Consider the following 14,166-nt stretch of genomic DNA (forward strand, 5'->3'; position numbering starts at 1 on the left):
ACTTATAAGCTTTCACTCAGCGAAGGAAACCAAAAAAAAAAAAAAAAAAAAAAAAAGACAACTACGGAATGGGAGAAAATAGCCGTAAACAATGCAATCGACAAGGGCTTAATCTCCAAAATATACAAACAACTGATACAACTCAACAGCAAAAAAACAAATAATCCAATTGAAAACTGGGCAGAAGGCTTGAACAGACATTTCTCCAAAAAAAAGACATACAGATGGCCAACAGGCACATGAAAAAATGCTCAACATCACTAAATGTTTAGAGAAATGCACATCAAAACTACTATGAGGTACCACCTCACACTAGTCACAATGGCCATAATTATTAAGTCTACAAATAACAAATGCTGGCAAGAGTGTGGAGAAAGGGGAACCCTCCTACACTGTTGGTGGGAATGTAAATTGGTACAACCACTATGGCAAAACAGTATGGAGGTACTTCAGAAAACTAAATATAGAACTAGCACATGATCCGGCAATCCTACTCCTGGGCATGCATCTGGACAGAATCTTCGCTGAAAAAGATACATGCACTGCTATGTTCACTCCAACACTATTCACAGTTGCTAAGACATGGAAACAACCTAAATGTCCAGCAACACATGAATGGACTAAGAAGATGTAGTACATATACACAATGGAGTAGTATTCAGCATAAAAAAGAACAAAATAATGCCATCTGCAGCAACATGGATGCAACTAGAGATTCTCATACTGAGTGAAGTAAGTCAGAAAGAGACAAATACCATAGGATATCACTTATATCTGGAATCTAATATATGGCACAAATGAACCTTTCCACAGAAAGGAAACTCATGGACTTGGAGAACAGACTTGTGGTTGTCAAGAGGAACAGGAGAGGATGGGATGGATTGGGAATTTGGGGTTAGTAGATGCAAACTATTACACTGAGAATAGACAAGAAATGAGATTCTGTTCTATAGCACAGGGAACTACAGCTACTCACTTGTGATGGAACATAATGGAGTATGAGAAAAAGAACACATATATATGTATAACTGGATCATTTTGTTGTACAGTAGAAACTGACAGAACACTGTAAATCACCTACAGCAAAAAAAAAGTTAAGTGAATTATAAATTAAAAAATGCATATTTCAATATTTAAAAAGTGAACCTATCCACAAAACAGAAAGACTCACAGACATGGAGAACAGACCTGTGGTTGCCAAGGGCTTGGAGGGACGTGAGAGAGGGGTGGACTGGGAATCTGGAGTTAGCATATGCAAACTATTACGTTTATAATGGATAAAAAACAAGTCCTGCATAGCACAGGGCACTGTATCTAATATCCTGGCATAGGTCATGATGGAAAAGAATGTGTACATATGTTATATGTCTGGGTCACTTTGCTGTATAGCAGAAAGTGGCACGAAATTGCCAAGAGAGAAAGAAAAGGGAGGGAGGAATGAAGCAAGGAAGGAAGGGAGGAAAAAAGGAGTTTCTCTGTAGCTCAGCAGATTAAGGACCCAGCACTACCACTGCTGTGCCGCAGGTTCAATTCCTGGCCCGGGAACTTCCACAGGCTATAGACACAGCCAAAAATAAATAAGTATTACTTCTCAGGGGTCAAAGGCAAAGTCAGCCTTTGAGTAAATAACTTAACCTCACTGATTCTCAGTTTCCTTGCCTATAAAATGGGATTAATAGCACCTGTCTCACAAGGCTACTACATGGCTCTTAGAAGAAAACGCACAGGAGGTGCTTCCCTCTTTTTGCAAAAATCTTGCCCCTCATCTCTACGTTGCCTTAAAAAAAAAAAAAAAATTCAGGCTTTGATACTTACCTGTATCATCATTCACATCATAAACATTGCATTCCTGAAGACCCATAGTGGGAGATATGGGATAGAAGGTCTCGAGAACGTGATTCTTAGTAGCTTCCACCTCCTCTTGGGAGGCAACAGGGGGCAGAGGATCCTTGGCATTCAGTCGGGCTCCACTGGAACCATGGACCTGAAGGAGAATAGACTCTAAAAGAAGAGAAAGATCATTAGTCTACCCTGATCTAACAGCCTTAACTCAGCAAAGTCTAAAGCTTTCATCCTGCCAGGCTCAGGTCTTTATTAGCTTTCCTAGCTGATCAGCCTCCTCACAGAAAACAAAACTGTGGTTAAGGTATTGGTCCTGGGTTTCTTGAGAGGGGGACCGACCAATGAACTCTTTTTTTCCTGTGCTCCCGTTCCAATGACTCCTAAGACCTGGTGGTTTCTGTGGGTTCAGATCTTCCCAAGCACCTGCTCTAAACTGAGCAGAAATGAGTGAGATTAACTCTCTGTTCTAAAGGAGCTGGCAGGGAGTAAGTGCTACAGCAAAAGAACGAACCACACTCGGAGGCAGCGGAGGTCGGGAAAATGATCTCCTCTGGACACTTGGGAAGCTTCCTGAACAAAGCAATGCCTTTAAACCAGTTTCTGAAAGACGGATAAGAGCACAACTTCTCGATTTTGGCACTGTTCACATTCTGGACAAGATAATTCTTTGGTGAGGGAGGCTGTCCTGTACACTACAGATGTCTGGCTGCCTTCCTGGCCTCGACTCATCAGATGCCAGTAGAACTTTCACTACCCCCACCCTGGATAAAGACATGACAAACGAAAACATCTCCAGACAATGCCCAATCTCCCCTAGAGGGCAAAACCACTCTTGGCTGAAAACAGCTGGAGAGGTTGCCAGGCAAAGAGAGGGGAACACTATTCTAGTGGATGAGGAAGAACACACACCATGGCCCAAAAGTGTGCTGTTCCATGGCAGAGTTTAGGGAAATGAGTCCAGGTGACTGCAGTATGATACGGCAGGGAAGGAGGGATGAAGACAGAGAACTGAGGCTAGAGGCTGGGAGAAAGGCTACTAAACCCAGGAAAAGGACCAGATTGTCCTCAGTAAGCGAAAAAATAATCATCACGTGGAATTCCTGTCATGGTGCAGTGCAAATGAATCCGACTAGAAATCATGAGGTCACAGGTTCAATCCCTGGCCTCGCTCAGTGGGTTAAGGATCTGGCATTGCCATGATCTGTGGTGCAAGTCGCGGATGTGGCTCGGATCTGGAATTGCTGTGGCGTGGGCTGGTGGCTGTAGCTCCAATTCAACCCCTAGCCTGGGATCCTCCATACGCCGGAGGGGCGGCCCTAAAAAGCAAAAAGAGAAAGATCATTTACATGTATGTTATTTATTATACATTATTATAGGTATATATTATTTTTGTCTTTTGTCTTTTTTTTGTTGTTGTTGTTGTTGCTATTTCTTGGGCCGCTCCCGCGGCATATGGAGGTTCCCAGGCTAGGGGTCGAATCGGAGCTGTAGCCACCGGCCTACGCCAGATCCACAGCAACGCGGGATCCGAGCCGCGTCTGCAACCTACACCACAGCTCACGGCAACGCCAGATTGTTAACCCACTGAGCAAGGGCAGGGATCGAACCCGCAACCTCATGGTTCCTAGTCGGATTCGTTAACCACTGCGCCATGACGGGAACTCCCTATTATTTTTATATATACACTCACATATATCTATCAAGCCAATCCGAAAGCCTCACTTAAGTCAGATTAGCATACATATTACGTAGAGACTTGGTGTCTCTAAAAACTCACATCTGACTAGGCAAACGCCAATTGCCATCTGGGAAGACTCCTGGAGAATGGCCTCCTAAAGATTCCCCATGGAGGCAAATCTACCTCTCAAGGTTCTTGGGTTTTAAGAAATACAAACCAAACACTACAAATCGCAGTGTGATGGTAATGGACCAAGGCTGATGCATCTGTATGTCTAAAAACTGCTTTGGCCAAGAGCACTGCCGTTTAATTAGCACATGTCCTGCATCCACTGGTTATGCAAAAAGGGGTGCCACATCTGTGCACGGATAAACTCTGACCAGCATGTTAAAATACAACATACCCACACCTCAGGAACAGTCTTCACAAATATTTCCTGTTTCCTCACATACACTCCTCAATGAAGATAAACGTGCCTGGACCTCTTCTGACCTTGGGTTTTAGCTTCTCCCCACAGACCACTCTGCTGTGGTTTCTACTTCAATTCCCTCCACAGCCCTCCTCCAGTGACAGCTCCAAATGGGGCAGTTTAATTAGAGCTAATACTTGATAATGGGCCAGCAAGTACTCCTTATTAATGAGGTTCACTAATTTCCTTAGTGGTGCCATTACCTCCGCAAAGCTGACTCTTTGCCAGGAAGGCCATACTCAAAGGGGCAAGCTGGAGAAATGTGACCAAGCAGAAGTCCCAAATTATTTCCCTGCTGGTTTTCTTGCTCCAGGGTTCCACCAAACAGAACACCTTGTGTCCTCAGAACGACCCTGCCTCAACAACTGAGATTTGGTAATGCGATTAAGATTAGGATGGTGGGGGAGTTCCCGTCGTGGCTCAGTGGTTAACAAATCCGACTAAGAACCACGAGGATGGGGGTTCGATCCCTGCCCTTGCTCAGTGGGTTAAGGATCCGGCGTTGCCAAGAGCTGTGGTGTAGGTTGCAGACACGGCTTGGATCCTATGTTGCTGTGGCTCTGGTGTAGGCTGGCAGCTACAGCGCCAATTAGACCCCTAGCCTGGGAACCTCCAATGCCAAGGAAGTGGCCCAAGAAATGGAAAAAGACAAAAAAAACCCCAAAAAACAAAAAACAAACCAAAGATACGGGTCCTTAAGGGTGTATGGTTTACTGAGAAATGAACACATAAACCAAACTTGCATACTAAACAATCACAGTGGTTGTGAATATGTTGGGGAATAAGAAAAAAAAAAAAAAGATTAAGATGGTGGAGTAGAAGGACTAGAGCTCACCTTCTTTCATAAAGGTAACAAAATTACAACCAACTGCAGAACAACTTTCAACAAAATAAGACTGCAAATTATCAAAAAAGATATCCTACTCCAGAAGAAAGAGAGGAGGCCACATCAAGACAATCGGAGGGATGATTACCTGATAAAAGCAACCCCGTACGTAATGGGTTGGTGTCCCACAAACTGGAAAGTTAACTATATCCCAGGGGCTCACACAAGGGATTGAGAGTTCTAAACTGGTCAGGGTCCCATGCCTGGGGATCTAGCATCAGAAAGAGGAGCATTTGGCATTCAGAGCTAGCAGGGCTTGTACACAGCAGCTCCACAGGAATGGGGGAAATGAGACGCTCTACTCTTGAAAGACACACACAGGCTTTCATGCGCACTGGGTCCCAGGACAAAGCAGAGACTCCAGAGGCATCTGAGTGAGTCCTGCCTAAGGTTCTTGGAGGAGCTCCTGGGAAAACAGGGCATGACTGTGGCTTGTTGTAGGGAAGGACACTGGAGGCAAAGGTCTCAGGGGAATAACCATCAATGTGAACTCCTCTGGAGGTGGCCAATTTGGAACCACCTAACCACACCTATCAGGGCTGAGAGGCCCCAGACCAAACGACAGACCTGGTGGGAACACAGCCCCACCCACCAGCAAACAGGCTGCCTAGAGACACCCCCCCCCACCGCCGGCACACAGCCAACTCTAATCACACCCAGAGACACATTCCCCCCCAGACAGAGGAATAAGAATCAGCTCCACCTACCAGTGGGCAAGCACCAGTGCCTCCCATCAGGGAGCCTGCACCAAGCCCCCATAGCAACTTTAGCCGCAAGGAGGGCAGACATCAGAAGCAAGAGACGCTACAACCCTACTGTCTGCAATAAGCAGACCACACCAAAAACCTACACAAAATGAAGAGGCAGAGAATTATGACTCAGATAAGAGAACAAGAAAAAAAAAACCACAGAAAAACAGCTAAGTGATCTGGAGGTTACTAACCTCCCATGAGAAAGACTTCAGACTAATGACAGTACGGAGGATTCAAGACCTTGGAAACAAACTGGAGGCAAGGAGAGATAAATCACAAGAAACACTGAGCAAAGAAATAGAAGATTTAAAGATTAAGCAAGCAGAGATGCAACATACAATAACTGAAATAAAAAATTCACTAGAAGCAACCAACAGCAGAATACAGGAGGCAGAAGAGCAAACAAGTGAGGTGGAAGACAGACTAGGAGAAATTTCTGACACAGAACAGAAAAGAGAAAAAAACATTGAAAAGAAATGAAGGTAGTCTAAGAGAACTCTGGAACAACATTAAATGCACCAACATCCATATCATAGGGGTGCCAGAAGGAGAAGGGAGAGAGAAAGGGCCAGAGAAAATATCTGAAGAGATAACAGCTAAAAACTTCCCTAACACAAAAAAGGAATTGCTCACTCAAATCCAGGAAGCACATTGAGTACTATATACCCAAGGAGGAACAATATTAATCAAACTGATCAAAATTAAAGACAGGAGTTCCCGTCGTGGCTCAGTGGTTAACGATTCCGACTAGGAACCATGAGGTTGCGGGTTCGATCCCTGGCCTTGCTCAGTGGGTTAACGATCCGGCGTTGCTGTGAGCTGTGATGTAGGTTGCAGACGCGGCTCGGATCCTGCGTTGCTGTGCCTCTGGCATAGGCTGGTAGCTACAGCTCCGATTAGACCCCTAGCCTGGGAACCTCCATATGCCGTGGGAGCGGCCCAAGAAATGCCAAAAAAAAAAAAAAAAAATTAAAGACAAAGAGAAAATATTGAAAGCAGCTAGGGAAAAGAAACAAGTAACTTACAAGGGAACTCCCACGAGACTTTCAGCTGATTTTTCCTCAGAAACTCTGCAGGCCAGAAGGGAGTGGCACAATATACTTAAAATGATGAAAGGGAAAAATTTTCCAACCAGGATCACTCTGTCCAGCAAGGCTCTCATTCAGATGTGATGGAGAAATCAAAAGCTTTACAGACAAGCAAAAGCTAAGAGAATTCACCACCACTAAACCAGCTTTACAACAAATACTAAAGGAACTTCTCCAGGTGGAAAAGAAAAGGCCGCAAGTAGAAACAAGATTATAAATGACCAGGCTCACCAGCAAAGGCATACATATAGTAAAGGCAGGAAATCATCCACATACAAATATGCTACCAAAGCCAGAAATCCTGAGAGAAGAGGGTACAACTACAGGATCTGGAGATGCACTTGGAATTAAGAAACCAGCAACTTTAAATAACCTTTGTATATATATATATACAGACTCCTATAACAAAACTTCATGGTAACTGCAAACCAAAATCTGCAATAGATACACATAGAAGTAAGAAAAAGTAAACAAAACACAACACTAAAGATAGTCATCAGGAGTTCCCTTTGTGGCTCAGTGGAAACGAATCTGACTGGCATCCATGAGGATGCAGGTTCACTCTCTGGCCTCGTTCAGTGGAGGTTCACTCTCTGGCCTCGTTCAGTGGGTTAAGGATCTGGTGTTGCCATGAGCTGTGGTGTAGGCCAGCAGCTACAGCTCCAATTGGACCCTCTAGCCTGGGAACCTCCTCATGCTGAAAGTGTGCTCACCTCCCCCGCCCCCCCCAAAAATAAGACAGTCATCAAATCACAAAAGACAAGAACAAGAGAAGGGGGAAAAAAAAAAAAGACCAACAAAACCAAATCCAAAACAATTCATATAATGTCAGTAAGAACATACATATCAACAATTACCTTAAATTAAATGGAATAAATTTCCTAACCCAAAGACAGAGGCTGGCTGAATGGGTACAAAAACAGGACCCATATGTATGCCATCTTAAAGAGACCCACTTTAGTTCCTGGAAACATACAAATTGAAAGTGAGAGGATGGAAAAAATACTTCATGTAAATGGTAATCAAAAGAAAGCTGGAGTAGCAATACTCTTATGAGACAAAATAGATCTTAAAGATTATCTAAGAGACAAAGAAGGATATTACATAATGATCTACAGATCAATCCAAGAAGAAGATATAATAATTGTAAATATATATGCACCTAACACAGGATCACCTCAATACATAAGGCAAATACTCACAACCTTAAAAGGAAAAATTGACACTAACACAATAAAAGCAGGGGACTCTAACACTTCACTTACAGCAATGGACAGATCAACCAGACAGCAAGTTGACAAGGAAACAGAGGCCTTAAATGACACATTAGACCAGATGGACTTAATATTTACAGAACGTTCCCTCTAAAAGCAGCAGAATACACATTCTTCTCAAGGGCATGTGGAACATTCTCTAGGATAGATCACATTCTGGGCCACAGATCAAGCCTCAGTCAATTTAAGAAAACTAATCATACCAAGCTTCTTTTCTGACCACAATGCTATACAACTGGAAATGAACAACAAGAAAAAACTGCAAAAAAACACAAACATATGGAGACTAAACAACATGCTACTAAACCACCAATGGATCACTAAAGAAATCAAAGAGGAAATTAAAAAATACCGAGAAGCAAATGACAACAAAGACACAATAACTCAAAACTTATGGGTCACAGCAAAAACAGTTCTAAAAGAGAAAAGTTTATACCAATACAAGCCTACCTACCTCAGGAAACAAGAAAAACCTAAAATAAACAACCTAACTTTACACCTAAAGCAACTAGAGAAAGATGAATAGACAAAACACAAAGCTAGGAGAAGGAAAGAAATAATAAAGATCCATGTCGAAATAAATGAAACAGAAACAAGGAAAACCATAGAAAAGATGAATAAAACTTAAAAGCTGGTTCTTTGAAGAGATCAACAAAATTGTTAAACCCTTAGCCAGACTCACACACACACAAAAAAAGGACTCAAATCAACAAAATTAGAAATGAAAAAGTAGAAGGGACATCATAGAAATATCAAGGATCATAATAGACTACTACAAGCAACTGTATGCCAATAAAATGGACAACCTAGAAGAAATGGACAAATTCTTAGAAAAGTACAATCTTCCAAGACGAAATACAAAAGATGAATGGACCAATCACAAGTACTGAAATTGAACTGTGACTTAAAAACTTCCAACATAGGAGTTCCCATTGTGGCTCAGCGGTAACGGACCCAACTAGTATCCATGAGGATGCGGTTTGTTCCCTGGCCTTGCTCAGTGGGTTAAGGTGCCAGCATTGCCATGAGCTGTGGTGTAGGTGGCAGACGCAGCTGGGATCCCTACAGGCCAGCAGGTAAAGCTCCCATTCAACCCCTAGCCTGAGAACTTCCATATGCCGCAGCTGCAGCACTAAAAAAGAAAAAAAAAAAAAAAAAAAAATCCAACAAACCAAAGTCCAGGACCAGATGGCTTCACAGGAGACTTCTATCAAAAATTCAGAGAAGAATTAACACTATGCTTCTGATACTATTCCAAAAAACTGCAGAGAAAGGAACACTCCCAAACTCATTCTATGAGGTCACCATCACCCTGATATCAAAACAAAAGATACCACAAAAAAAAAAAAAAAAAAAAAAAAAATTACAGGCCAATATCACTGATGAACATAGACACAAAAAATCCTCAACAAAATACTAACAAACCAAATCCAGCAATACATTAAAAAGATCATATTCCATCATCAAGTGGGCCTTATTCCAGGGAAGCAAGGATTTTTCAATATTCGCACATCAATCAGCGTGATGCACCACATTAACAAACTGAAGAGTAACAACCATATGATCCTCTCAACAGATGCAGAAAAAGCTTTTGACAAAATCCAACACCATTTCTTTTTTTTTTAATTTTTTTTTGGCTTTTTTTTTTTTTTTTGCCTTTTCTAGGGCCGCTCCCCACGGCATGTGGAGGTTCCCAGGCTAGGGGTCGAATCAGAGCTGCAGCTGCTGGCCTACACCAGAGCCACAGCAATGCCGGATCCTTAACCCACTGAGCTAAGGCCAGGGATCGAACCTGCAACCTCATGGTTCCTAGTCAGATTCGTTAACCACTGAGCCACGACGGGAACTCCCAACACCATTTCTGATAAAAACTCTCCAGAAGGTGGGCAGAGAGGGAACCTACCTCAACATTATAAAAGCCATATATAACAAACCCACAGCTAACATCACTATCAATGGTGAAAAGCTCAAAAAACTCCTGCTAAGATCAGCAACAAGACAAGGATGTCCACTCTCACCACTACTATTCAACATTGTTCTGGAAGTCCTAGCCACAGCAGTCAGAGAAGAAAAAGAAATAAAAGGAATCCGAATTGGAAAAGAAGTAAAACTATCACTGTTTGCAGATGACATGATACTATACCTAGAAAATTCTAAAGATACTACCAGAAAACTGTTAGAGCTCATCAATGAATCTGGTAAAGTTGCAGGATACAAAATTAATACATAGAAACTGACTGCATTTCTACATACTAACAATGAAAGATCAGAAAGAGAAATTAGGCAAACAATCCCACTTACCATCACAGCAAAAAGAATAAAATACCTAGGAGTAAACTTACCTAAAGGGACAAAAGACCTGTACTCTGATAAGTATAAGATATTGATGAAAAAAATCAAAGACGACACTAATAGGTGGAAAGATATACTATGCTCTCGGACTGGAAGGATCAATATTGTCAAAATGACTACACTACCCAAGGCAATCTACACATTCAAGGCAATCCCTATCAAATTACCAATGGCATTCTACACAGAACTAGAACAAAGTATTTTAAAGTTTGTTTGGAAGCACAAAAGACCCAGAATAGCCAAAGACATCCTGAGGAAGAAAAATGTAGCTGGAGGAATTGGGCTCCCTGGCTCCAGACTATACAACAAAGCTATAGTCATCAAAACAATATGGTGCTGGCACAAAAACAGAAATACACATCAGTAGAAAAGGATAGAAAGCCCAGAATTAAACCCGTACACCTACTGTCAACTAATCTGACAAGAAGGCAAGACAATACAATGGAGAAAAGACAGTCCCTTCAATAAGTGGTGCTGGGAAAACTGGACAGCTACATGTAAAAGAATAAAATTACAACACTCCCTAACGCTATACACAAAAATAAATTCAAAATAGATTAGAAACCTAAACACAAGACCGGATACTGTAAAACTCTTAGAGGAAAACAGGCCGGAACACACTGACGCAAAACACAGCTATATCTTCTGAGTTCCACCTCCTAGAGTAATGACAATAAAAAAATAAAAACAAATGGGACCTAATTAAACTTAAAAAAATTTTTGCACAGCAAAGGAAACCCTGAACAAAACGATTAAGACAACCCACAAAATGGGAGAAAATATTTGCAAATGAAGCAACTGACAAAGGATTAATCTCCAAAATACATAAACACCTCCTGCAGCTGAATACCAAAAAAAACAAAGAATCCCATCAAAAAAAAACGGGCAGAAGGAGTTCCCTTCGTGGCTCAGTGGTTAATGAATCCGACTAGGAACCATGAGGTTGTGGTTGCGGGTTTGATCCCTGGCCTTGCTCAGTAAGTTAAGGATCCAGTGTTGTAGGTCGCAGGCACGGCTCAGATCTGGTGTTGCTATGGCCCTGGCATAGGCCAGCAGCAACAGCTCTGATCAGATCCCTAGCCTGGGAACCACCATATGCTGCAAGTGTGGCCCTAGAAAAGAAAAAAAAAAAAAAAAAAAGGCAGAAGATTTAAAAAGACAATTCTCCAAAGAAGACATATTGATGGCCAAAAAAAACACATGAAAAAATGGTCAACATTACTAATTATTAGAGAAATGCAAATCAAAACTACTATGAGGTACCCCCTTACACCAGCCAGAATGGCCACCATCAAAAAGTCTACAAGCAATAAATGCTGGAGAGAGTGTGGAGAAAAGAGAACCCTACTGCGCTGTTTGTGGGAATGCAGACTGGTGCAATCTCTATGGAAAATAGTATGGAGATTCCACAAAAAACTACAAATAGAATTACCAACAATCCTACTCCTGGGATTCTATCCAGAGAAAACCATGACTTGAAAAGACACTCTAATGTTCATTGCAGCACTATTTACAATTGCCAAGACATGGAAACAACCTAAATGTCCATCGACAGAGGAGTGGATCAAGAAAATGTGGTACATATACACAATGGAATATTACTCAGCCATTAAAAAGAACGAAATACCAGCATTTTTTGCAACATAGATGGACCTAGAAACTATCATGCTAAATGAAGTCAGCCGTACAATGAGACACCAACATCCAACGCTTTCACTGACATGTGGAGTCTGAAAAAAGGACAGACTGAACTTCTTTGCAGAACAGATGCTGACTCACAGACACTGAAAAACTTATGGTCTCCGGAGGAGACAGTTTGGGGGGTGGGGGGATGTGCCTGGGCTGTGGGATGGAAATCCTGTGAAATCAGATTGTTATGATCATTATACAACTACAGATGTGATAAATTCATTTGAGTAATAAAAACTTAAAAAAAAAAAAAGACACTCCAATGTTCACTGCAGCACTATATACAACAGCCAAGACAGGGAAGCAACCTAAATGTCCATCAACGAAGGAGTGGATCTAGAAGATGTGGAACATATAAACAATGGAATTTTTGGCAGGGGGGCTTCACCTGTGGCATATGGAGGTTCCCAGCTAGGGGCTGAATCAGAGCTGCAACTGCCCACCTACATCACAGCCACAGCAATGCAGGATCCAAGCTCACATCTGCAACTTACATCAGAGGTCACGGCAATGCCAGATCCTTAACTCACTGAGCGAGGCCAGGGATCAAACCCAAAATCTCGTGGTTCCTAGTCAGATTCATTTCCAGTGTGCCATGACAGGAACTCACACAATGGAGTGTTACTCAGCCATGAAAAAGGAAGAAAACAACAGCATTGCAGTAACATGGATGAACCTAGAAATTATCACACTAAGTGAAGACAGCAAGACACAAAAGTCATATGCTAGCACTTACATGTGGAAATCTAAAAAAAAAAAAAAAAAAAAAAAAGGATACAGTGTGGAGTTCCCGTCACGGCTCAGTGGTTAACAAATCCGACTAGAAACCATGAGGTTGCAGGTTCGATCCTGGGCCTTGCTCAGTGGGTTAAGGATCCGGCATTGCCATGAGCTGTGGTATAGGTTGCAGACGAGGCTTGGATCTGCGTTGCTGTGGCTCTGGTGTAGGCCGGCAGCTACGGCTCTGATTAGACCCCTGGCCTAGGAACCTCCATATGCCATGGGAGCAGCCCTAGAAAAAGCAAAAAAAAAAAAAAAAAAAAAAAAGGATATAGTGAACTTATTTGCAGAACAGAAACTGACTCAAATACTTTGAAAAACTTAAGCTTACCACAAGGTGGGGGTGGGGGATGGCTGAGGTTTCAGACAGAAATGTTCTAAAATTCAGCTGCATCGATGGTTGTACACTATAAATATAATAAAATTGAGTTTAAAAAATAAAACACCAGGAGTTCCCGTAGTGGCACAGTGGTTAACGAATCCGACTAGGAACCATGAGGTTGCGGGTTCGGTCCCTGCCCTTGCTCAGTGGGTTAACGATCCGGCGTTGCTGTGAGCTGTGGTGTAGGTTGCAGACGCGGCTTGGATCCCGCGTTGCTGTGACTCTGGCGTAGGCCGGTGGCTACAGCTCCGATTCAACCCCTAGCCTGGGAACCTCCATATGCCGCAGGAGCGGCCCAAGAAATAGCAACGACAAAAAGACAAAAAAATAAAAAAAAAAATAAAACACCAGAGATTGGTATTGTTTCACCCCTTCCTTCAGTCAGCACCTATTCTGTGGCATGAACTGTTAGACCCTGTGGATAAAAATGAGTAAGACAGTCCCTGTCATGAGAGGTACATAGTTTAGTGGGGCAGACAGAAAAGATATTAAGACAACTGCAATGTAATATATGATAGGATGAAAATAGGCTTATGGACACAAGGAGCAGAGATAACCTCTGGATTCACATGGAAAGAGGCTTAAGCTGGGTGCACACAAACAGAATTTGGTGAAATGAGAAAAATAGAAAAAAGCATTCCAGACAGACTGTACAGCACATGCAATGGCACACAAAGCTTGAGGCCAAAAATCTGCAATTGGCCATGTATGAATTTGGGAATGGGGATAGGGGCAGTAAAGCAGAAGATAAGTCTAGAAAGACCAGGTGGTGGCCGTATCACAGAGATCTTGGATATTAAGATAAATGGTTAAGTTATTGGCAGACAGTAAAGGATTTGAAACAGGGAAGAGACGTTACTTGGACTTTAAAGAGATCACTCTAGCAGCTATGTGGAAAACTGACTCGGAAAAGGAGAAAAGCATGAATTAGAGTACGAAGGCTCTTGAAACAGAATGTAATTTTGTGACTGCAG

The 14,166-nt window shown here is 42.3% G+C and overlaps 1 protein-coding gene across 7 annotated transcripts in view; it reads right to left on the reverse strand.

Annotated features, from left to right (window-relative positions):
• MRPL37 (mitochondrial ribosomal protein L37) overlaps positions 1-14,166 on the reverse strand; it is a 51,860-nt gene that overhangs the window by 31,908 nt on the left and 5,786 nt on the right. For all 7 annotated transcript variants that reach the window (XR_014808224.1, XR_014808226.1, XR_014808227.1 and 4 more), the window contains exon 4: positions 1,816-2,001. Coding sequence is in view for 2 of the 7 variants with exons in the window: in XM_021096592.2 (XP_020952251.2) it covers positions 1,816-2,001 (186 nt within the window). In the remaining 5 variants the exon portion in view is untranslated. The remainder of the gene's footprint in view (positions 1-1,815; positions 2,002-14,166) is intronic.

This window comes from Sus scrofa, chromosome 6 (assembly GCF_054392235.1).
Source record: "Sus scrofa isolate SSC_HxYL_T2T_F1_AM1 chromosome 6, Sscrofa_HxYL_maternal_Yorkshire_Landrace_v2.0, whole genome shotgun sequence".
NCBI classification, from domain to species: domain Eukaryota; kingdom Metazoa; phylum Chordata; class Mammalia; order Artiodactyla; family Suidae; genus Sus; species Sus scrofa.